Source organism: Charadrius vociferus, unplaced genomic scaffold (assembly GCF_000708025.1).
Source record: "Charadrius vociferus isolate BGI_N301 unplaced genomic scaffold, ASM70802v2 scaffold871, whole genome shotgun sequence".
Taxonomy (NCBI): Eukaryota; Metazoa; Chordata; class Aves; order Charadriiformes; family Charadriidae; genus Charadrius; species Charadrius vociferus.
The window spans coordinates 372,333-397,446 of NW_009646866.1; the positions used below are offsets into that span (position 1 = coordinate 372,333).

At 49.2% G+C, this 25,114-nt stretch overlaps 1 protein-coding gene across 1 annotated transcript; it reads right to left on the reverse strand.

Moving 5' to 3' along the window:
* Positions 1 to 857: 857 nt before the first annotated feature.
* LOC104294745 (solute carrier family 23 member 1-like) lies at positions 858 to 24,652 on the reverse strand. Its single transcript, XM_009894390.1, has 12 exons — positions 24,599 to 24,652; positions 20,375 to 20,524; positions 18,917 to 19,074; positions 14,368 to 14,527; positions 12,828 to 13,009; positions 9,103 to 9,223; positions 8,608 to 8,764; positions 8,156 to 8,409; positions 4,857 to 5,021; positions 4,393 to 4,501; positions 2,313 to 2,408; positions 858 to 1,126 (listed from the first exon to the last, which is right to left on the reverse strand). Exons 1-12 carry the CDS (start codon positions 24,650 to 24,652, stop codon positions 858 to 860), a joined length of 1,875 nt encoding a protein of 624 aa, XP_009892692.1.
* Between the last annotated feature and the right edge of the window lie 462 nt (positions 24,653 to 25,114).

The window sequence follows — 25,114 nt, forward strand, 5'->3', positions numbered from 1 at the left end:
TCAGATTGCGAGCAGAAGAGTTTTCTCCTTCACCTTTGATGATGATTCCTTCATCTTTGCAGGGTTTGTTGCCCTGGGGAAGCTGGTTCCCCTGAGACTGCTCCCAGCACCCCCAGTGGGATTCATTTCAGTGAAGCTGGATTTTTCTGTTAGGCCAAGAACCTAAGTAAGGTCTCTAGATTCCCCCTGTGGTCTGAGGTGGGAGAGGCATGTTCAGAAGACAATCCATCCCATTAACCTTAGATGCCTCTCTTACAACAACATTCATTTGACTGACTTAAAATTATGGGAATATGGAATGAGGCGAATCATGACTTAGAGGTGCCCACATCTTCCCCTTGGCCAGGACGAGGTGTAAACCACAAGTAGAGGGGTGAGTGTTGCCATTACAGATCTGCAAGGTGATGGGGATTAGCCTTAGCCCAAGGCATCCCTGATGTGGTAGAGGGCCCACATCAGGGATGCCTTCTCCTGTGGCCCCTTGAGCAGCCAAGATGGGGGGCAAGAAGAGCTCTGCTTCAGCTAAACAGCTGCTCCTTGGGGTTCCCAAGGCTCAGTGCAAGGAAGGAAACTGAACATCTTTCCCAGGCATTTCTTGGGCTTTGGTGTCCCCCAAAGAGGGGTTATGTTCTTCCTAGAGGTGGGCAGGGAGGAGCAAAGAGGAGAAAAATGACTCCCTTAAGGTCACCAGTGGTGCAGGGGGCAGAGCTGCAAAGAGAAAGACATTAAGAGAAAGACATTATCGTTCTCCTGTTCCAGCCTCCGACAGTTGCCAGCTCATGTTCAAATGATGGGGGCTGCAGACGCGCTTTTCAGACGTCTGCTTCTGAGATGAGTTCACATGCAGGCCAGGCAGCTTATATCCTTGTATCGGCACCTATCTCAGAGTCTCTTTCTGGACTTGCTTTAACACTGCTTTCCTGTCCAGCAGCCTTCAGTTCATCCATTCTCTTGCTGACAGGTAGTCTTTTGGGGCAAGCAGGGAGATACCGAAACCAAGAGACAGCGCAGTGTCTGGTGCCTATGCCAAACGGAAGATCATAGACCTGGGAAATGAGCTGAGAGTTGTCCGCCTCTCCCTTGTGGCTGTTCTTCCACGCCAGGAGCCCCCGCTCCTCCTGTGTTCCTGCAACAGCAAAAATGAGATCGTTGTGTTTAAACCAGCAGGTGTTACCAGTGTAGGACTACCTGTGTGCTTTGCACCCACTTCTCAAATCCCAACAGACCCAGCACAACATACAGATCCCTTGCACTTAAACTCTTCTAGCTCCAAAGCTCTTTCGAAAGATTCACAAATGAGCTTCTAGACAACACCCATCCTCCAACAGCTTCCAGATAAGCAGTCTTCTCCACTGCTTTCCACGGGAATCAACTATACCAAGACAGGTTTTCGCAAGCCACGGGGACTTCAAGAACTGTTCAAAGGGGGGTCATACAGTGCTAGGAAAGCAAGGCTGGTTGTTAACTGCCCGGATACTGCGGAGTAGAGGAATAAGGTTTAGCTAGCAATTACTAGTCGGCCACGGGCGTTTACCCTAGCCAAGGAATTGCTAAGTGCCTGTAATTGTTGCAGTGGCCTAGTCCTTCTTGGGAAAGGGAGTGAGCACACCTGTAAATTCTGCCCAGAGGAGCTGAAGATCAAGAGCTAGAAGAAAATTAATGAATCAAAGGGAGATTGGCTTTCCAAGAAGCCTGAGATGGTAAAAGAATCTGGTTAACAGAGTGTCCTTCCTGCTCTTTTTCTGTAGCAGAAAAGAAGGTTTCCTCTCCTATTCTTACGCCATCCCTCTCCAGGCTTGATGGAAATCAGAGGCTCTTTGCTGTCTGTGAGGGCCAGCTGTAGGTGCCATCTCCTATCTTTGGTCATCAGCCTTTCCTACTGCTTTCTGCTGCGATGGCACCAGTTCAGCCTCAGTTTTAGCAGCTCTCATAGGGAGGCATGCGTTGGCTCCTTCCCCTTCTTGTAGTCGCCTTTCTCTCTCCTTTCAACCAGCAACATGGCTCTAAGCTGGCATTTTCCCTAAAAGGCATTTTCCCCAAAAAGGCATTTTTCCCAAATAAACCTTTTCCTTAGACTGGGTTGTTCCTGAAAAATGAGTTAGTTTTTGTAAGCTGCTGTTTTCCAGCCAGAAACCACTTCAGTGATGTCTCCTGTTCCTCACCCTTCCCTGGGCGGAGTTGTCACATGGTGTTTCATGGTTGCTAGCACAACTCCTACCCATACAGCAGTAATCATAAAGACAAAAAATACTAGGAAACAAACCCTGGGGCAGGCACAAACTAGTAGTTTAGCTCATTTCAGCAAATCCTACCTGGAATGGTGTTATCAAGGATAAACCCCAGGAGTCCGCCCACAAACATGCCAGTGGTGAGAAGCACCTGGATCACCTGGTCCAGCTGGATGATTCCTAGCAGAAAAACAAAGCTTTGGCTATTGGTGCAGAGAGACATGTGTTTGACCAGCAACATACCCGGAGCCAAGAAGCTGCAAGCGGCATGCTTGTTTAGACAAGACTTGCAAATCCCAAAGCAGAGCTTAAGATTTGGCAATGCAATTGGTCTCACTGCCAGGTTCAGACCTACAGTTTTATAATTCATAAATTATATTCCTAATTATTCACTGGCCCAGCTGCTGGTGGGCAGGAGTTGACTCATAAATACCTTAAGACCCTATTAACAATGCAGACCACAGCACTGTCCGAGAAAAAGCCGCCTTCTGCTCCAGTTTCTGCACCTCCATGATGTAACAGTTCCCTACAAAAGCACGAGCTTCAGCTCCCAAAGAAATACGGCGTGGGAGTTCACCACAAGGTAATCAGTTGTGATGTTTCTCTGTGAGGGATAATAGGCATGAGCAAGCCCAGTGGCACTGAGCATCTGATAGATCATCTACAGAGCGTGTGACTTGTGGGCCCCGCTCTTTCAACAACCCACCCAGCATGCCACATACACCTTAAGAGAGGACACTACAGCATTTCAACATTTTAGTTGCAGACATGGACAGTGGGGTCGAGTGCACCCTCAGCGAGTTTGCCGATGATACCAAGCTGTTTGGCGAGGTAGACACGCTGGAGGGGAGGGATGCCATCCAGAGGGACCAGGACAGGCTGGAGAGGGGGGCCCAAGCCAACCTCATGCAGTTCTACAAGGCCAAGTGCAAGGTCCTACAGCTGGGTCGGGGCAATCCCAAGCACAAATACAGGCTCGGTGGGGTATGGCTGGAGAGCAGCCCTGAGGAGAAGGACCTGGGAGTGCTGATTGACCAGAAGCTCAGCATGAGCCAGCAATGTGCAATCCCAGCCCAGAAGGCCAACCGTATCCTGGGGTGCATCAAAAGAAGTGTGGCCAGCCGGTCAAGGGAGGTGATTCTGCCCCTCTACTCCACTCTCGTGAGACCCCACCGGGAGTACTGCATCCAGCTCCGGAGTCCTCAACATAAGAAAGACACGGACCTGCTGGAGCGTGTCCAGAGGAGAGCCACGAGGATGATCCGAGGGCTGGAGCACCTCTCCTATGAGGAGAGGCTGAGAGAGTTGGGGCTGTTCAGGCTGGAGAAGAGAAGGCTCCAGGGAGATCTTATTGCGGCCTTCCAGTACCTAAAGGGGGCCTACAGGCGAGCTGGGGAAGGACTTTTTACTAGGGCCTGTAGTGACAGGACAAGGGGGAATGGCTATAAACTGGAAGAGGGCAGGTTTAGATTAAACATTAGGAAGAAGTTTTTCACTTTAAGGGTGGTAAGGCACTGGGACAGGTTGCCCAGAGAGGTTGTTGAGGCCCCATCCCTGGAGGTGTTCAAGGCCAGGCTGGATGTGGCCTTGGGCAACCTGGTGGAGGTGTCCCTGCCCAAGGCAGGGAGGTTGGTACTTGATGATCTTCAAGGTCCTTTCCAACCTAAACCATTCTATGATTTGTGACAAACACATTGGTCACACGAGACACAATGAAGGCATAACTGTTGGAGGACTGGAAAATTCAATAAAGTGAACTTGATGGAATTTAGTAGAGGAGTCTCCTCTTGCATTTTGGAAGCACAAAGTTTGATTGTGTTTGAACATGTAAGCAATCTCATTCACTGAGATCTTGATCAGGATTCAGCTCTGAAGTATTCTCCTGCCCAAAGCTGTGGGAATGTGTCCCAAGGATGAGCTCTGCAATCCTTAAGCCTGACAGGAATCTGGCGAGGTGTAGTCACTGATCAAGAGCAGAGATTTCCACACCAGAGCGGCGCATCAGAACAAAGGGCAAGAACAGCCCTCCCAGAAAGAAACAGGCAACAGTCAAAGCACAGGTTTCAGGCTTTTACCAGGAAAAACTGCATTTTAAAATATTTCTCTGGATCAGCCTTTGCTTCAGTTTTATGCTATAGAAAATGTTCCTGGTGTCATTTCTTACCTGTTTCCAGCAGTGTAGTATTTTTGCTTGCCCAGTTGGGAACCGTGAGGCCAGCAAATACAGAAAATCCAAAGATAAAGATGTTTCTGGAGGAGTTCATATCTGTGTACTGCACAGAGAAATTGCATACATTACATTTACAATTACCCAAATCTGTGCATTACTGCTGTGTTCATGAGATGTGCTCGGATGTAAACACTGCATGCAGGAGGGGACCCGAGCAGCCCCCCTGGTGCTGCTGAGGACGTTAGTGATCCTGCTGCCAGCAAGCCCTGCCCCGACCCGTGAGCCCTCTGCGATTTAGCCCCTCTGGGTACATGCCCTCATCTTTACCCAAGGGACTTCCAACACAAAGGTTTGCATTTGCTACAGTAGGGTTATGTCTGCCTCAGCCTGGTAAGAACCTGACTTGAAACCAGAGTCCCCCTCCCGTCGGGATGAAACAGCGCTCACACAGCTGTTACCTGCAAATTGGAAATCCCTACTGCCGTGATAACTCCAAACATCACAAGGAACATGCCTCCGATCACAGGGGTGGGTATGCTGGCAAGCATCGCCCCGACTTTTCCGAAGATGCCGCTCAGGAGCATGGCGCAGGCACCGGCAATGATCACCATTCGACTCCCTACCTGGGGTGAGAGGAGAGGAAGAAGAGGCAGTCACGCACCGACCGGCGCAGAGAGGCGAGGGATGGCAGGCTCTGGTGCCAACCTGCCGGGCAGGGGTTGCAGCCACTGGTGAGCTGGGGTGCTCGCACTGCATGGGAAGCATCAGCATTTGCACACTTGTAAATATTTATCATGAAAGGCACTCTGAGAGCAATCGCGGATCCACACCTATTTACCTAATGTTATCCTCTTTCCTACTGTTGTCAGGACTTCAACAGTTTGCTGTTAAAAAATATATTCTTAAATTGAGACCCCAGTAATCCCCATAGACAGCTTTGCTCTTGCTCCAGACTAGAAATGTCTCGGCAGCCCCACAGGCTGGCACTGCAACCACCCAGTCAATTCACCGGACAATCCTTCCACCAGGATATGGATTGCCATCTAAAAATGGCTTTCAACTGCACGTCCCACATGGATTCCTTCATTCCCTGGAGACCAAGATTTGGGAGAGCAAAGCCGACCAGGCTGGCTGCTTCAATCCCAAGGTCTGGGATCTGATCTATCCTTTCCATGGTCAACAAATGGCTAATAAGAAGTGAGGAAGTCTCTTGGTCTGCCGCCATCTCTCATCTCCCATCTAGCTTCAGTAAAACCATTTTCTTCTCATTTTTTTCCCTGGGAAGAGCCAGGGTGGCCTTTTCTTGTTTGGGCACTACACCAAAGATGGGATGAAGCACCAAGCCATGCCTTTCATTCAGATCTGTTAGAAAAGAAAAAGAGCATCTGCCAAACAAAGAGATGAAAGGGACATTTACAGACTATGGAAACTAAAAAGAAAAGCAGCAATAATTATTAGACTTTCAATTCATGGTACGCCTTGCCACACCAAAACTCGAACAGCTTAAAGAATCGTGCTAAGATTTACAATGGTCGTGTCTTAGGCAGGGAAACTCTGTAATCCTTTGAAAACATTTTATAATTCAATTAAATATTTTAATCCCTCCCTTTAAATATCTAAAGAATGTCATATTTACAGGAAGGGCCTTTTATAAATGCTTTCAACAAAAATATTCCCAGCAACTAGTAGTGTCTCTTTTTAAGTATTTCTTAAACATGTCCCTTTAAAATATTTTAAGTCTTACTTGATTGTGAAAGATAAATGAAAAAGATTTGGTGGGGAGTTTCAAAATAAAATCATGCGTTGCCTTTAGGTGGGCTTTTTATATTCCTCAGCTTAAAACCTTGGGACACCATTACCATCAAAACTGTAATTTAATAAAAGCCAACAGATCTATTTGTTCCAGAATTAGCATGAAGCTTCAGATTCTTAATTTGCCAAAATGTCGAATTACCCAGTACATGGAGTTGGCCTTAAAGGCAAATTAACTAATCCACTGATACCACAACTGTGAGCATACGCTGCTAAAGCCTCTAGTTTAGAGTTTGTTTCAATTATGTCAGGAAAACAAGAAAATGGCTTCTCTTTTTTAAGGTCGAAAAAAAAATGCATGGTTTCCTGCTATGTATATGGTGACTCTGAGGTCTTTACCTCCCCTTAAAATCCTCCTTTTCTTTTCTTGGAAATGAGAGCTGAGTACTGGCATGCTGGGCTCGATCAAGCATCATAAACATAGGTGCTTGGTGCCTTTTAAGATGTTGCAACTTGGCAGCTTCTGGCAGCTTCTCCTTTGCCTTATCTGACAGCCCCTGTGGATTTCTGAGATCTCCAAAGATGTTTCAGATTGGTTCTGGCCACCTCTGTTTAAGCAGAGGAAACAAGTCCCTTGCGTTTCCATTTGTTATGGAAAAACGTGTTTCCCACATAAAAAACATAAAAATGAAATTTGCCTGGTGCTCTCAGCATCCCCACCTATCCCAGCCAGAGTCTTTACACTGATTTAAGGTTGACTGAGCTGAGACTGTATTTTCTGCTCTCTTAAGTGTGAACAAGGTGAGCAGAGGTGGGATCTAAGGGAAACATCTCACCTGAATCAGCAAGGATGGCACGTCCACCCGAAGGACTTACCGTACATGGGGAGAACATGTGATAATTATGAGTCTGGGCACTTCTGCACTATGCTACATCCCATACACACAATGTATGCAGCAAACTGCATGTCAGGAAAGAATAGGCTCAGGCGTATGGTCAGTATGCACAGATGTCATAGCGACAAGGTACAGGTGATGACAGGCTGAACTGGGCAACGGGACTCCAGACAGCCCTTGCTGCTGGGAGGAGCCACCTCGGTCAAACACTAACACTTCAATTTGTGAAAAATGGTTATTGTGAGTAAGGTTTATAAAATCCAGTGAAATAAGCAGTATTATAAAAGTGGGAGCCATAAGTCAAATTCTGCATTTGTTTACTGGCTCACAGATCTGCTGACATGACATTGCTTACTTGACAATGATTTAAAAATGTTTTCCAGTTGGCTGCTGGATGTACCCGTCCCCTGACTGTAAAGATTAGTGAAAATCTTTGATCTGATTGTCAAGCTTATCTCTGGAAGTTTCTTTCCCTTATATGAGCAATAAAGTACTCAAGGGATTCACAAAACTTTATAGAGAGGCAAAAACATAAAACTTTGCCATCACATTTTATAATCCCAAAGAAATAGTCTACCTTTCACATCATTGCCATTCTTGGGTTATAAAAATTGTGAAATTTGAAGCCCTATTAAATATTTTCTTTTTTTTTTTTTTGCCCCTCTCCTCTCCTCTCCTCTCCTCTCCTCTCCTCTTTATATGTTTTGGAATACAGATAAAACCAATAAGCAGACAGAGAGACAGACAGACAGTATTTGCCAAAGTCAGTCCTCAGGAAGTTTCTGGGTTAGCTCAGATGTAACATACTCTCTTTAGTATCTCCTAACCCAGGAGCCGTGAGTAACAGCAACACGCACTCGTCCCATATGCGGACCATGAACGGTGAAGAGCGGGACTGGCCACCTCTGTTAGGTGATTCGTAGCGCTGTTGAGGCAGTCACCAATGTGCCAGGGCACATTTTCCCCATGTGCCTTGCAGGAGGTGGGCTAAGATCATATCCCAGGTCCAGCACATACCCGTGTGCACCACACTTTTGTAAATACACCCTTGGGGGAAACCCTCCGGGAGGACCAGGGCACCGCAGCCACCCCGCTGCGGTGAGGCTCACCTTGGTGATGCCCAGGGCCCCCACGTTCTCACTGTACGACGTGGTGCCATTCCCCGTCCCCCAGGCCCCGGCCAGGAGGCAACCGATGCCTTCAATCCCAATCCCGCGGCTGATGGCGTGCTTTGGCGGCGGCGGGGCCCCGGACAGGCGGGCGCAGGCGTAGTAGTCTCCCACGGACTCCAGCATGGAGGAAATCACCCCGGCTAAGATGCCGAATATCCCAGCCAGGCTGACGGTTGGCACTCCCCACTGGCCTGCAAGTAAAGAGCTCAGTTGAGGTTGGTGGGGCACGTTTGCCCTGAAATCTATTGCCGGGAGGAAGAACAGCAAGGGTGCTTAAGGGTGTTTGCCTGATTTTTGGCATTTCATCTCCCCCGGCTAGCCGTAAGCGGAGGTGCAAGATGGAGCAGGGAGCAGCAAGGCGGGATGGGGAAAGGAGGGGGCAGCGGTACCTGGGTAAGGCAGCCGAAACCAGGGAGCCTGGGACAAAACGTCCCCACGGGTGTCCGTCCGGGCCAGATGGCCGTAGGCGGTGGGGTCCGTAGGGAGGACATCGGTCACCGTCAGTATGTAGCAGAGCAGCCAGCTCAGGGACAGCCCCAGCAGCACCTGCCCATCACATGCAGCAGCGGGGTCTGGTTAGGATATGGCCAGGTCTCCAGCATGGTTATGGGGGACAAGGTGTCTCCCCACCCAAACCTTTCCCCTGCACATGGAATGGAGGCAGACGGATGGCAGGGGGTCCTGGTGGCCCTCCCTCCTTTGCTCCCTCCCCATGCCATGGTCAGGGCCATGGGGACCTTCTCCCGCTCTGCCCCCTTGCTGCGTGGGCTGTGCTGGGAAGTACTGACTCAGCTGGACACGAGTGGAAAGAGCACAGACATCCCAGGGAGGGTGAGACCAGTCCCTCTGCCACGATCACCGGGTATCCGGGAACTCCAACGTACCGGGAAGATCTGGAAGATGTAGACTGGGGAGAAGCGGCACTTTTTTCCTCTCTGGTAAGACGGCAGCGGCACAGGGACATCTTTTAGGTACTGAGAGAACAGAACTATGAAAGCAATAGTCCTAGCAGGAAGGAAAACAAAACCATGAGACAAAGCGGTTGACCAGCTGCCTGCCTGTCCCCACACTAACTAAAGACCTGCTACCCAAGGACCCAGGACTCCAGAGGACCCCAAAAAACAGGCTCTCAGCACCAGACGGTGCTTCCCCACTCCAGCAAGCCTGAGGTGGAACAAGCTTTCCATCATACCCTACCAACAGTTCCTCTGCATTTGCAAATATCCTTTTCCCCCCTTTTGTTTCAAGACTGACACCACCACAACCACCCCCCCGATTGCGCATCAGTGAGTATGACACAGTTGCAGGAAGCTTAAAAATGACTCTTGAGTAAAAGAAAGACCTGAGAGACATGCAAGGTCCAGGCAAGCTGTCTAGGAAACTGTCCCTGAACCTCTGTGTAATTCAGATACATTGGAAACACAGGTTTTATTGGTTTCCTGCTTTCACGTTTACCTATGCTGCTCTGCAAGTGGCAAAAAGCTCCTAAGTGGCAGTGGGGGAAAGAAAGAGGATTTGATATGGCTGTGCAAGTCCCTGTTTTGAAAGAAAAAACCCATGGTGGGACTGTGAGGCTGCACGTGGTGCCCACAGAGGCCTCCCAGAGAAGGGGAGAGCGCAGCCCTTCAGACTGCGAGGGATGCGCGGCGGAGGGGTCCTCCAAGGCAGTGGCACTCACTGCACACCCAGGGCTTGTTCTGATGGAAGTGACCACCAGGTCCACCTCCTCTCCCATCCCTCGTGTAGGACACATGTCCTGTGAATGGCAGCACAGCTGGGTGTGTTCACAGCAAGCCCTGTCTGCTCCCGATGTGTCTTCCCCTCAGAAAGCGCAACTAGATGAAGCTGGAGGTTGCCATATGTGGTGAGAGGGCAGGGACTGGGCACCCCACCTTGACTGCTGAGCTGGTAGACAACCTTGGACATTTTCATCCTATGTTGACCGGGCTTCTGAAAGGCTTCTCATTTTTTTTTCTATAACAAGTCTAAATTGTACATTGAGTGAATTAATCCAGACAGGATTTGGTGAGAAATCGATTGCACCAGCTGAAGTGCACTGACCGTGCAGGGAAAACTGGTAGTTTTCTATGCGTGGAAAGGTGACGAGCTATGGGTGCAATGTTCACGGGCAGGAAGAATACCAGCAGTGCAAGGGAAACGCTAACCTCACCTCTCTGCAAAGGCACACCACGACATACAGCCAAAGGTTATCTATCAATCATAATTCAAAGCACTGAACGACTGGAGGCAGAAAGTTTGAAGAGGAACTGGTTTCCATTCCGGGTTTCTAAAGCTACAGAGCCCAGACAGACTGCGTCAGGGCACATTTTGTGCATTTGCATTAACAAAGGTGCTCAGCAGCCTTATGAATCACTGCAGAGCCCTCATCTGTCTCGGGTGGGTGTCACTGCTTATTATTCAGGTTGTCTGACACATTCCATTAACAAATGCTATTTTCAGCTGCTTACAATTCTGCCTAACTTTACCCATTGAGGATGAAAATTTCCATGGAAAACGTCCACCTCAGGCCAAATATTTCTGGAAAAATATATCCCAAACTTATTTCAAAGAGTGATGTTCAGGAAATAGACATAGTATATAGCCTGCATTGAGGTCATTTTGCCTTGAGCAGTCACAGGGTCTGTTTAAGACCTGGAGCAGAAATTTGAGATCTAGTAGAACTTGTTCTTTGGGGTAAAGTATATTGCTCTTTCTCACAAAAATCTGCTCAGGTATGCTCAGTCTGTAGCAATGATCACTCATCTCAGGTTCCAAGCAGTCAGCAGAAACATCTCGGGCTTTAGCATTTGCAGCCCATAAAGATTCTGAGCCTTCTGAGTATGTCCAGGCCTTGCCCAGCAATGAACTGTGTATGCACCATCAACAGGGAGCAAGTGAGCACGGACTAGACTAATTTCTTGAGGGAATGGTGGGTATCACCCATCATGGGGACTCTGGTATGTGGTGGGGCTGAACAGCAGGGCTGAGACCACATGGCTCATGTCTTCCACCTTCTCCATCACTGCTCACCCTGTTTCCCTAATGACACCCATGGATCACGGAGAAGGCAGCAAAAGAGGACACAACTGAGACGGCTCAGAGCCCAATGGGGCTCTGAGGTGGTGCTAAGGTGCCTCAGTGAGGAAAGAAAGGACTGGGATTTACAAGAGTAGAAGATGGGACAGCAATGAACCAGACAAAAAGGGTGACCGAGGTTGAGAGCAGGGACACGGGCTGGAGGACTGGGACCCTGTTAATCATAGAATCATAGAATGATAGAATTGTCTAGGTTGGAAAGGACCTCTAAGATCACCAGGTCCAACCATCAACCTAACACTGCCAAAACCACCACTAAAACCATGTCCCTAAGCACCATGGCTACCCATCTTTTAAATATCTCCAGGGATAGCAACTCCATCACTTCCCTGGGCAGCACAGTTGGGCAAAGAGGTCAAGTGAGATTCTGAGGTTAGGAGCCAGTGGCTGGAGAAAGGAGGCAGAAAAAGGAGATAGTCCAGACAAGGATATACAGTTTGAAGGGAAAATTCAGACTGGCTAAGCAAAGGGGCTAGGAGAAGTCACCAGAGCTGCAGAACAGGACTACAAGCCAGAGATGTGGTGGGCAAAACAAACAACGGTGAAAAGAAAGCTGGGTTGCAGGCAGGGTTTGGGGTCCTGCAGGGTGCTTGTGGAAGAGACCAGTTAAGTGAGGAACTGGGGGCGGAGAAGAGAGGTGGTTTTTGGGGTAGGGGAGGGCAGGTGCAGGAAAGAGATGAGAACAAGAGAGAAGTGGACTGGAGCACGTCGCCACAATAGCATGCTGCCTTCCAAGGGCTGCAGTCAAGCCTGGCCCCTGAGTCTCCAAAGGCAGCTCTGAAAGCACCAGCAAACTGATGGGACCCCACAGTGAGGACAACAACCTACTCTTGTTTCATGTTAACCCAAGCTGAAGTCTGCATTCGGGATCTGAAGGTGCCACATCTGCTGGGGAAACATGCAGTAGCATTTCTACTTTTTTAATTAATTTCTGAAATGGCAAAGAAATTCTGCCACCAAGCACACTCGTACACTCACGGACACGGGCATGCACACAAATATCCCTGAAAGAGCTCTCAGTGCTGCAAAGCAACATGCACAGGGGTTCTCTGTGGAGAAAACAATTCCTCCTCATGCGAAAACATAAAGCACCAGCTATTTTAACTTGAGGAATATCTAACTCTGAGTGCTTAACTTTGTCATTTTAGGAATGTCTCTTTAACTTAAATAATGGGTGTGTAAGACAGCGTGTGTAGACAACTGTGGCGGAGACTGCCCCCAGGAACCACACAGGAAAGCCTTGTGCTCTAATGACTTATGAACTTTGGATTTTCACAAAAATCAGATCTTGTAACTTATTTTGGGGTTTTGCTTTGTTGCTGAGGACTCTAACCTCCTGGAGGGGTCGAAACTATGCCACGCTGCTGCCTTGCACAAGCCTGCTGCATGTTAGTGCTCAACAAATAATATCTGGAACCCAGGGGAACACTGCTACAGACTGCGACACTTGGTTTCATATTAGAGGTAGGTAGTTTGTGGACGCTCAGCTTTCCCATGGGGAAGTGAGACTTACATGAATGCTATGCCCCAGTGCTGCCCAGCGTCGTCTCCAGCTGAGTCAAAGAGAGGTAGCGCAACCAAGGTGATGGTGGGGGCAATCGTCAGGGGGCCGATGAACCTCATCAGAAATCCGAGCAGGCCAGAAAATCCAACAAAGATTTGAAAGCAGGAAGCTACAATGATAGCTCCTTGCACCTGAAAAAATGGAGGGAGAGAACAGAGGTTGAAAGGAGCTCCAGCTGTTGAGCTTTTTCTTAATAAGACAGTGCAAAACCAGTGTGAGAGCCAAGCTCAGCCTGCAGTGACGGATCAGCATGGAGGCTTCCCGCTGACTACAGCAAAGCCCGGCTGAGCATTACATGTGGGGAAGGACCACCAAAGTACCAACACACCAACTTTCCCCTTGGCTGGTGGATTTAGTCCTCACCAGGGCTAATTCGGTTCCACAGACCCCCTCCTCCCTGTTCTCTCAGATCACCCAAGCATGCATCAGCTTCGCTGCACCTTCTCTTCCTGCTACCCCAAAACGAAGGGGAAAATCTCTTGCCCTAGGGGAGCAGGGCCGTGGTCTCCACTCATCTCCCATCTGGGAAGGGCTTGGGGCACTTCAGCACTGCTGGTAGGGCAAGTGGGTCATTACAGCCTCTGTTTTTTTCTGAGTATCGGTTTCCCTCCAGGGACAAATTTATCACCCCGAACTTTCCTATGTTTGACAATCACTGCTAAGTAGCCAGCAATTACATCCTGAAATGGCATTTGCTGTTCATGCCAGGTCCAGGCAGGGGATTCAGGGGTGAGGCTGCTCTCTGCCTTCACAGATTTGGTGATAAACCCATACTGGGTCCTCTGTGGTGCTGAGCACCTTTCCTCCCCGGGCTCCAAAGGGAAAGAAAGAGAAACACAGGGGCCAGGGTGAAGCACCCAGCCTGAAGGGAGAAAGCAACAGTGCCCTTGTGACAGGTTTACGTACATGAGTAGTGAAGGCAGCCTGTGCTGCACAGTTAAACCTTCATGAGCTTGTGATGCTTCCCAGGTGCTTTGCAAAGCACCCCAACGAAAGGATCAACTCAGCCAAATTTAGCCACTCACTCTGATAAGGCAATAGATGTAGAACAAGGCAGTGTTCTGACCTTTCCTCCTCTCTTATGTCTACCTAAGAATGCACTTTTCTTTAATATTTACAGTAAGTTCTGCCCTTGCACTTCTTTTTACTAGGTTTCCTGTGCTTAGACAGGGTCTCGTCCTTGGAAACATTTTCCCTCCCTTCTTTCCTCAAGGCTAACCATGCTTCATGGAGAAGGGATCTGGCTGGACCAGTGGACACTTTGCAGGGACAAAAGATCACCTGAGGTCTGCACATTCCCTGTTCAGCAGCAGTGAAGCATCTGATTTCCTAATGGAGATTAGATGCTCAGGAAGCTGCAACAGGGTGACGGCCAAGGTCCATTGGGGATGGTGGGTTCTCCAACACTGATGGCCCTGCCATGGTCAGGTGCTTTTCTGAAAGGAAACAGCCCTGATACAGAGCAGGTACCACTGAAAACATAATATACCTCTCGCATCCGTGTCTGCCAGACTTCAATGAACTCTGGTGAAGAAGCATTCACCAAGGTAGCATTCTGCGTCCAGGCAGGGCACTTCCACTTGGGGAGAGACAGCATGGCCAGGGTTGGGGTCAGGAATGCAAAAGTGCCTCCTTGAATAATAGGCAACCTGGAAGGAGAGCAGAGGGATGAGCAAGAATGCTAGAAACCCAGCTCTATAGGGGTGAGTGAAATGAAAGTGAAACAAATTTAAAAATTAGTCTGCACTTGGCCTCTGTCAGTATCTTTTGGATTGTTCTGGCAGGTCTCCATCACTGACCATGGGTGGGCATTGCTGCCCATTGCACTCAAGAGCCACATAGCCAGGGGAAAGAGCGCAGGTTCAAACACTGCCAGTGGAGAGGCTCGTTGGTGCTGGAGTCAAACTCTACTACCCCACATTAAGGAAAAAGTAGTCCTCCTAAGATGTGATGAGACCACGGAGCTGCACATGGTAAAACAACAACCAAAAGAAAAAGCTGAAGGAGGGTAGAAGACCAAGGAAGAAAGACAGCAAGACTCTGAAGAAAAGCTCAGCACTGACCTAGGCCCAAATCTAGCCAATATCCATCCAGTTGCTTGCTCTGTCACCTTCAGCTGCCTCCATTTTCTTCACAACCTGCTCATGAATCATAGAATCATAGAATGGGTTAGGTTGGAAGTGACCTTGAAGATCATCTAGTTCCAACCCCCGTGCCATGGGCAGGGACACCTCCCACTAGACCAGGTTGCTCAAAGCCCCATCCAGCCTGGCCTTGAACACCTCCAGGGATGGAGCTTCCACAGCTTCTCTGGGCAACATGTTCCAGTGCGTCACCAACCTCAGAGTGAAACACAAAGAGATGTGCTGGCTACTCCCCACGTCACAACCATCCTCAGGCTGAAGGCAGTGGAAAATGTGACTTGGCTTTTAGTACAGTTTTTTAAAGCTATTGACTCTGCTCTTTTTCCACCGACACTGGAAAGGAGACCTGCATGGACAGGGCTGAGAGTGCTGGCTGGGCGAGACCTCGGCTCTCAACTGTTGTCTTATAGCTAGAATCTTAGCCATTTTTGTTAGGTAACACCCCCACGCCATGTGGCTCCTGGCCTAGAGTAACCCTCAGTCTGGAAACCCCTCAGGATAGCAAGGAGCTCACACCTCCAGAGGCGCTCAGCACTGGCTTCGTACAGAGCTTTGTACAGTGGAGCCAGTGCTCCTGTGAGCTACGTCAGCCTCTTCTCCTTCCACGCAGGGAGAAATGGAGACAGAGAAGCCACCACAGGCATTAAGCCCCCATTGCAGTGCAAGCTGTTCTGGCCATTCCTCCAGCGTGCTTGAAAAACCCAAAGCTCCCCGAGGGCGCAGGCTGGCACAGCAGCTCTGAACAAGATGAGGGAAACCTCCGAGGTGCCTCAGCTTCCTCCATTTAGGAATCGCCCCTAAGAGCAGCCCCCAAAGCAACCTCTCCTTGCACCGGGAGCTTTCATGGTGCCTGCTCAGAAAAGCAGCAGGGCAGCGAGCCAGGTGAGTGCTTCAGCATGGATTTCCCGGAACCAGAGGCGTTTACACCATTCTCTGGGAAAGCACTGGAAAATAAGAGGTGGCATAGCTGTAACAACACCACATCTCTGTCAACTAAAACAAATATTTATGCCACTGCAATTGCTCATGCCATGCACAACTGAAGCAGTCGGTGCTTTTCCAGCAAGTTATATTTGACTATCAGTCATCCGTGGAGTCACTTATTTATGGTGCTCAGCCAAACATGTTGCAGCCTTCAAAGGATTTTGCTGGGCAAGGCAAAAAAAGCAAACAAAAAGAAACAGAGAAGGCCCAGTGCCACCACTGTTGAATTAACAATAGATTTATAGCTCCCGCTGCGTTGGCCCTCAAGCTATTTCACAGCTGGTGCCGGCATGGGTGGGCTCAGAGCAAACTGGAGTGCCAAGGCGATGCCTACGGGGCATGCTGAGCTCTTTCCAGGGAAAGCTGCAGGTGTAGAGAAGGAAAAGTTATGCTCTGATCATCACTACATGATGTCCAAGAATCTGCTAAGGGGGGCTCACCATAATGGCAAGCAACCTGTGTCTCCCCTCAGGAGCCTTTTGGATAGTTTGTTCAGTGACCATCTGGGATCTGTCACTGCTTTTTCATGCTATGTAACACAACCGAACTGCAGGTTGCAGTGGGCTGGGCTTTTCCCTTGGCTACTGCTTCTGGAGGGCTGCTCCCAAACCACACTCGCTCTTGGTGGGAACCTCCCAATCCCCGTGGCCAGTTCCCATCCGTTCATTCACGTGCCAACATTGCCTTTTAGCCAAAATGGTTTCTCCCTGCCTCACCCCCCCCATTTCTTCCCCAGACTAGTTGCAGGCTGCAGCCGTACCCCTTTGAGCTGCTGCTTTGCCGGGCTAACTGGGCCAACCTCTGCAAGATGAACGGTCTCCCTCCCCATGCCACATTAACAGACCATCTCCACAGTTCTTCTCCTCTGAATCAGTCTTTCTTCAATGCGCACACTGGGAACAGTGCAGAGCGCTTCGCTGAGAGGTTGCAAGGAAGAAGCATCCCCTCCAACTTGTATTTACCACTTTCCTGGCTGTCGTATTGGTGACTTACAGTTATCAACTACTACAGAGTTTCAGAAAAGGAGAAAAAAAAAAGCTGCTTCTAACTGTCTCCTCAGGCTTGATTTGCCTCTGGCCACACCACAGGCTGAGTCCCACCTTTCCAGCCGGAATATCCTCAATGCCTTATAATCAGGGCCAGCAACAAGGCAATTGTGTCCTCAGCACAGCAAAAGCCATTCAAGCTTATCCTACAGGGAACAATTCCTTACCACTTAATTTGATCTGTTGTTCCTCATTTAGCTATTCAGCCACTGGAAAGGCTCCCCACTGCTCTTTCACCCCCAGCTAACAGCGAGCAGGGGACGTCACAGCTCTCAGGTGTTCACCGAGGCATTTGAGGGTTGCCTGGGAGGACCACAGCTCTCAAGTGTTCACCAAGGCATTTGGGGGTTGCCTGGAAGGACTCCAGCCTGAGTTGAACCAGCAGCCACAGCCACAGCCGTGCACCCCAGCCTGAATTTAACCAAACTGAGAAGAACCAGATTCCCTCTTTTTTGTGGCCAGGGTGTTCCCCCTCCTCCACTAATCCTGTAGCAATGTAGGACAAGGGGAGCACCCTCCGGGGAGAGGTCTGCCTGCAGCCATTTCTTAAGACAGACAGAGATGGAAAAGTTGCACCAGGGAAAGAAAGAGGAGTAGTAAAAGCATTCTGTGGAGCTGGCAGCTGACCAGTGATGTGATGGTAAAAGAGTTTTAACAAGGTCCCTCATATTCAGAAGCCAAATAATGTGCGATTTTTGCCTTTGTTTCAGAGGTAAGCACGGGTTCCCACCATACTGGAGGCAAAAAACAATCTGTGGAGAGAGAGAGGCAGCCCAGAATTATGACAAGGGGAATTAAAGAAATTTTGCAAGGCCAGCAAAGATACAGGGTCTTTGTGGCAAGGGCGAGTGCTTGTAGTGATGTCTCTTATTACCAGCCTGGAGAAGAGAAGGCTCCGGGGAGGCCTTATAGCAGCCTTCCAGTACCTAAAGGGGGCCTACAGGAAAGATGGGGAGGGACTCTTTATCAGGGAGTGTAGTGACAGGACGAGGGGTAACGGTTTTAAACTGAAAAAGGGTAGATTTAGATTAGATATTAGCAAGAAACTCTTTACTCTGAGGGTGGTGAGACACTGGAACAGGTTGCCAAGAGAAGTTGTGGATGCCCCATCCCTGAACTGCTCAAGACCAGGTTGGACAGGGCTTTGAGCAACCTGGTCTAGTGGGAGGTGTCCCTGCCCATGGCAGGGGGGTTGGAACTAGATGATCTTTAAGGTCCCTTCCAACTCTATCCATTCTATGATTCTGTGATTAAGTACTTAATTTTCTGGGAAGTGAATGGGAACTCCACACTCACCTCCTCACCACCTGCTCTTCAACAGCTCAGCAGCACAGAGGATACACCTTGCTCAGATTGTGCCACGAATCCCTAAGTGTGGGAAGTGGTAGTGCTTAATGCGATATACTGCAGAGCTCCTCCCTGAGTCCCTAAGGGGTGGCAGATGGGCTCCAATTTTTCCCAGTTAACCCCTGCCCCAGAGCTTCCTATAGGCTTTATGCTCCCTTCATCCTGGGCCCAGATCAGGTAGATCTTGCCTCAGCTGGAGGATTGCTGGGGTAAGGAGCAAGCAGATACCACTTACTGCATGTTTCAATGCTTTGTTTTTTTGTAGGACAGATTCCTTATAAGCCCAAACAAAGGTGCATCAAGTACCAGGAGATGCAAAATTCAGAACAGCGAGGTAGCCCTGCACAGTTATCACCTACGGTGATTTCAGGATGCTTTGGCATGTACCCTGATCGCCCAAAGGTAGCAAACGACCCTCACTGGTAGATAAACTCTACAGCAGACTGGTGGCCGAGCATGTTGTAAATGCATCTACAAAGTGTTTTGTCCCATGTCCCATTTCTTACATTTGGCCTACCTGACTCCAAAGAGGACTTGCAGCAGGGTGCAAATCCCTGAGACAAAGAAGATGGTGCTGATCAGGTGGCTCTGGGTGAGGAGGTCGTGCTGGAGGCAAAGCTCTTTGGAGAGGATCAGCGGGATGGCTACGAGACCTCCCATGGCTGTCAGGAAATGCTAGGAGCCACAGAGAAAGACTGGGTGAAGAAGGACACAAAACTGGCTGTATATGATTACCGAGTTGTTGAGGGAAATCTAAAAGTACCTCACAGATTTGTGTTTGGGCGGTCCTAGTATTCCCCATTCTCTTTTTTGGCAACTTCAATGCTCTGTTAGGGGCTGTTCCAAAGCACCTACAAGAACTGCAATGGACCCCTATAAACTTCTCCTACTTTCCATGCCCAAAAACCTTTTGTAGTGCTCTGAACTCCCCAGACCAGTGTAAGACACAACCAGTTTATCCTCAGCACCTGAAGACAAAGCTCTCAGGGCTACTCTTCCAGGAAGGAAGGGTCATCCCAAGGTAGGGAGAGAGATCGAGCAGGCAAAGTGAGTGCAAATGTTTAAGTCCATCTCATTTGCACCACAAAGGATAACATAAAAACTTGGCAAACTGGAGCCACCCATTCTTTGCTATCAGTAGCTTTTCTCACACAGTGCAATTACGGATAACCATAAAAAAATGGATGCCAAAGAATGGAAAAATTAGTCATTGCATTTTGCAGAAGAGTCACAGACATATTTCTACAATGACCTTCAGTTGATCACTAAATGTGAAAATAACTTTTCAAACTTATTTTTGCTTTAAATATTAACCTTAGTTGTTATTTTTCACCTCAGAGCACAGGACTGCAGTGTCAGAACTGGTGGCACTCAGGAACTCACTGTGCTCATTAGAGGCATGTTTTATTAAAATCATGATGCAGATGTGTTTAGAAAACCTTGGTTTAATACACTCTAAATCTGAGATGACTGTTTAAGGAAACAAAGTACAAAAGTCCCATCAAGCTCCAAGCACAGTCCATTGTTACCTTAATCACTCTGAGGTCTCTCTTCCCTGAGGCTGCGTACCCAGTGTGGCATTGGTGGCATTGGGTCACTTAACACACCTGGGCACTGACATCAGCCAAAGAAGCGTTGGTGCTTCTGCTTAGTTTTTATTGCCTTGGGAAGGCAGAAGTTCAGAAGCCCTTAGACGTTTGGCTACCTTTAGCAGAGGTATCCAACCTGTTCTTATTAATTCCCCAGCCCTGTGACTCTGCCTTCCCATTTGCACTTCAAGGGGCACCATGTAGCTGTAGGCCCAAGGATAAGTCAGTGCTCAGGTGGTGGTGGGAAGGACTTGAGTTCACTGAGATCCAGCCCTACAGCTCCATTCATGCCCAGAGAAGGTGAAGCCCTCCCAAATTCATCTTTAACCTTCATTAGCCACTAAACTTCCGTCCACCCCCAGACTCCACCTGCTCCCCCGTCCCACCTGAATGCCCAGCAGGATGCACAGGTACCAGGGGGGCACATCCGTGACGATGTAGGCAAGCTTGCTGCTGCCATGGCCAGTACCCCTGCCTTCCTCTGGGCCCTGGGCAGTGCGATCCGGCAAGGAGCAGTAGTGGCTCCCATCTTCACCCTGGCAAACAGGAGAGACTCTTCGTTAGCCACAGCCTGGCCCCACAGGCACCCAGCAGCTGCCTCTCTTGCAGCTGCACTCCGTGTCTTGCAGAAACACTTCATATGTAGCTTTCAACAAGGGCAGGATGAAAAATAAAAAGCAAAGGAGTAAATTAAAAAGGAGGTAAAAACACCTATGGAAAATTTTTATATGCACATGTGTATCTAGACTAGAAGAAACATGAGAGGGTGTCTCAGCCTCAAAGGGATGTCTGGACAAAGTGTGTTAGTACCATTAATATCTAGCTAAGGATGGAGAAACTGAAAACAGAAGCAAGAAAGAGTCTGCAGTGGGTTAATCGGTGAAAGCTCCACTGTCCCCTGGTCTCTGTCCCTCCTGGCGGCCCCACCCAAACAGCTCTTTCAATAAAATATGCCAGAACAACTTGGCCACCACTAATTACAGAGTAGAAGCATGTTTTTTGTTTCATTTCTCCAAGTCTTCTCTTTCCAGTCTCCTTACACTCACCCTTACAAACATTCTGCCTTGATAAACACACCTGCCCTTTGTCTTACTAGAAGACCTTGCTCCTGTGGAGGAACAGGGTGAAACACAGGGACATCAGTGGGCGGGGAGGCCTGGCATCCACTTCAAAGCGGAGACAACAGAGCTACTGGAGTGCTGTCCCATCTCAGCCACCTGCTGTGGGGAACAGCACCTGGAGGGATGCCCCAGCGCAGTGGCAGCACCAGGAGCTGGGAAACAGCCTGGGGTCCTGGGGCCTCAGGGAGGTGGTGGGGTCTGAAATAGCTCCCCAGGAAGGCTCAGATCCCCTCCCAGGCAGCCCCAGGGCTCCCCAGGGAGCTGTACGCCTTGCAGAGTTTATTTATACAAAGATGCGGTTTGCCAAGGAAAGCAAAATATTGCTTTGCTTCGGTTGCCGCAGTTTTTAAGCTAAGTAGATGCCCTCGGTTGACCGCTCCTCCTTCCGACCCATCTTGACCCTGAGCGCACACACACATGTTACCTGAGCACATGGACACTCCATGTGTGTGCATGCACACACACACCCCCCCTCACGCACACCCCACCTGTGTGTACACACACACCCCTCCACACACACACACATGTGGTAGAGGCAAGCTGCCTGGGAAGCCACAACACTTTCAGGCAAACGCAAAAGCTAATTAAGATTCCCAAACCATTTGTTTCATCGACCCTTCTCCAGCCAGCAAGTCCTCGGCACGCCGGCAGCAGAGGGCTTTTCTGAGCCAGGATGCCCTGCTGCATCCGGCAGGGACAGAAACCTGCTGTCAGGAGAAGCTCAACCAGTTTGTCAGCACCAAACTTCTACTTATCTTTTTTTATCCTCCGAGTCCTGATGGAACCTGAAAACACCGAAATGGCCAGCGAAGCAAGGTGGCTGCAATAACGCTCAATGGCCTACCTACCAATGGAAGGCAAACAGAATCATAGAATCACAGAATGGTCAGGGTTGGAAGGGACCTCTGGAGATCATCTAGTCCAACCCCCCTGCCCAAGCAGGGTCACCTACAGCAGGATGCACAGGACGGCATCCAGGTGGGTTTTGAATTTTTCCAGAGCAGGAGACTCCACCACCTCTCTGGGCAGCCTGTGCCAGTGCTCTGCCACCCTCAAAGTAAAGAAGTTCCTCCTCATGTTAAGATGGAACTTCCTATGTTCAACTTTGTGCCCATTACCTCTTGTTCTATCACTGGGCACCACTGAAAAAAAAACTGTTCCCATCTACCTGGCACCCTCCCTTTAAGTATTTATAAGTATTGATAAGATCCCCCCTTAGTTTTCTTTTCTCCAGACTAAAGAGACCCAAGTCCCTCAGCTTTTCCTCATAAGAAAGATGCTCCAGTCCCCTAATCATCTTTGTAGCCCTTTGCTGTACCCTCTTCAGCAGTTGCCTGTCCTTCTTGAACAGGGGAGCCCAGAACTGATAATGCTGCAGTCAGGGAATAGGGATGTAAAATTAATGTTATATTCAGTTGTAAATTTTGCAGGTGTGGCAGATTAATCCTGAAGGACTTCTTCACTTGCCTGAAACCTCCAGGTTTCCATTCTCACAGCTGAGTCTCCAAAGTCCCATTTTAGATCACACTCTTGAAAACGTGCTATGTAATACCTTTTAAACACAGTGTATTTATCCAGCCTAAGCAGACTGGGAGCATTACAGATACTTCAAAATAGATAGGTGAAGGCAGAGTTAATTCGAACTGAACTCAGGCATGAACTTCAAGAGCAAAAGGCGTTCCTGAATAACTCCCTGTGGAGACATTTTCATTTCAGAACAAGAGAGCCTGAGCCGCAAATTAACAAATGTACAGCAAGATACTTAAGACTGCCCATGCATGGAGTTATTTGGGGACAGCTACTCCTGAATAACACCACAGGTAGATGAATCCTAAACTAGGACAGCAGTAAGCTCCTTTCCTTGCATTGCAACTTTTCCCCATGTTAACCAGGAGTTGTATTCCAGCCAGGCAGAGCCTGTGCCAGTAACAGCCCCACATGACCATCACATGAATGCCTGAACCTCTCCAGGAGCTGGAGGGGAGCGAGTAGGGTTTAGCGGGAGAAGGATGGAATTGAGATAACAGGGTGAGAAAGGACCAAAAGCAATGGGCTCAAACTGAAACACAGGAGTTCCTGTCTTAGCATCAGGAAACGCTTTTTCACTGTGAGGGTGACGAAGTACTGCACAGGTTGCTCAGGGAGGTTGTGGAGTCTCCATTCTTAGAGGGATTTAAAAACCGTCTAAACACAATCCTGGGCAACTGGCTCTAGGTGACCTTGCTTGAGCAGGGGGGTTGGACAAGTTGACCTCCAGAGGTCCCTTCAAACCTCAGCCAGTCTGTGATGCTGGCAGGAGGACAAGGCAGGAGCCACCCAGAGTGGGAACAGGGAACCACTGCTGGTGGTTCTCAGCCCAGCTGCTCCCACGAACCCAGGGGACCAGGATGACCTCCATGTGCCTCAATCTCCAGACAAAGCACCAGAGCCCTCAACAGCATCTTAAATAAGCGCATCGGGAAGGTTGTCAGAAACTGAGCTGCGTGAACGACAGGTAAAAGACCTCTGTCTTCTACCTCTGTTGGGGTGATTCAAACCAGAGAAAGTCACAAGCCTGATCTGCATTATGGCAGAACAGGTAGAAACAGAGACCGTTAATAGCTAAAGAAAACCTCTACCTCGCTCTGAGCACCTCCCCAAGGCTCTGGGGAGGTGGCACAGCACCCCCACTCCTCGCGGCAAGCGTACCAAGGGTTATCATCAATAGGAGACCTGGACACCAAGAGGCTAAATGCCTCCTCCAAGGTTCCCCAGGAGGGTTGTCTGTACCGTGGTACAAAGACGGTGTCAGGACCCTACTCTCACACCTGCTGTCAGAACATGAGCAGCTCTTTTTTGTTTCTGATGGAGGTGACCCCTGCCATGCAATAGGAAGGGGGGTGCCATGCCCCAGGCCTTTGCCCTGTGGCTGTTACAGCCTGCAGCATTTCCAGGCCAATGCACACCCCTGAATTCACACATCATTTACAGCTTTTACCACCCTGCTCTAACCCTACCGGGTGCTCTCCCCTGCCGACTCGCCAACACCTTTTCCCCCCACCTCTCTGCCAATTTACCTTGCGAGAAATAAATGCAGAAGACAAAGAAACACACTCTCTGCTAGGCTAAATTTCTGTTGCAATTTTACTAATTAATACATAAAATGCTCTGCCCAGGGACGCAGCCATAAGGAGCCACGAGCTTGCTTTCTTCAAAGTACAGGTACACTTGCGCTGCCATTCATCTACGCTGTCATTTTAGAAATAATGGAGAGAAAAGAAGTGAAAAGGGCACCAGAGAGTAGAAGGTACGCTGAGCCTGCAGCAGCAACATGCTGCAGTGAGGAAATCATTCCTCGGATTCCTGTCGATAAAGGAGCCGAGACAGACGTTTACCACACACCAGCATCCTTGCAGCCAGTCCGAGCCCCTCGGCTTTCCCTTTCTCCTCCTGTCACAGGGCTCCCAATCGTTTACGCGAGAATTACCCTTCAGAGAGGAGCAGACTCACCACGAAGCCGGGGTTATCTAGCCCGTTGAGCTCTTTGTCTGAGGAGGGGGTCATGCCTTCCACTTGCCTTCACCGACTGCCTTGAAAAAGAAAGACCGGTAAGAAGAGGAAAGCCTCCCAAATTGCCGCGTGTCCCAGTCAACGCAGCCCTAAAGTAAACGGGGTGAGAAGATGCAGAAGCCGGACTTCAGGAGTCAAACCAGCACTCAGTCCTAGCTATTCATGTGAGCCGTATCGCTGAAGAATTTCCTTTCCCTTGGCTTATATAAGTGACTCCTTTTCTCCAGCTGATTAGAGGAACGGCATTCAAACCAAACTGGAAAGCAGCCCTTCCCTGGGCTGAGTGAATCAGTAACTGATGGCAGAAAAAACTTCCTCCGTAGGTATGGATGTGAGGGAGTATCACAGAGGCGAGACATTTCCCTGTTTTCCTGGCACAGCCTTGAAACTTGTTGCTTTGTTATTGACTCAACAGCAACTTGCATTTTCCATGTGGGTTGGGCCTGTTTGAAGAGC

What these genes read in the sequence shown, in the direction of transcription:
- LOC104294745 (XM_009894390.1), bottom strand. Translation starts at nt 24,652, where the DNA reads ATGACCCCCTCCTCAGACAAAGAGCTCAACGGGCTAGATAACCCCGGC. An exon ending in TAGATAACCCCGGCTTCGTG is followed by an intron (nt 20,525 to 24,598) that starts GTGAGTCTGCTC and finishes CCTGTTTGCCAG; the next exon opens with GGTGAAGATGGGAGCCACTA. An exon ending in GGGCCCTGGGCATCACCAAG is followed by an intron (nt 5,022 to 8,155) that starts GTGAGCCTCACC and finishes CTCTCACCCCAG; the next exon opens with GTAGGGAGTCGAATGGTGAT.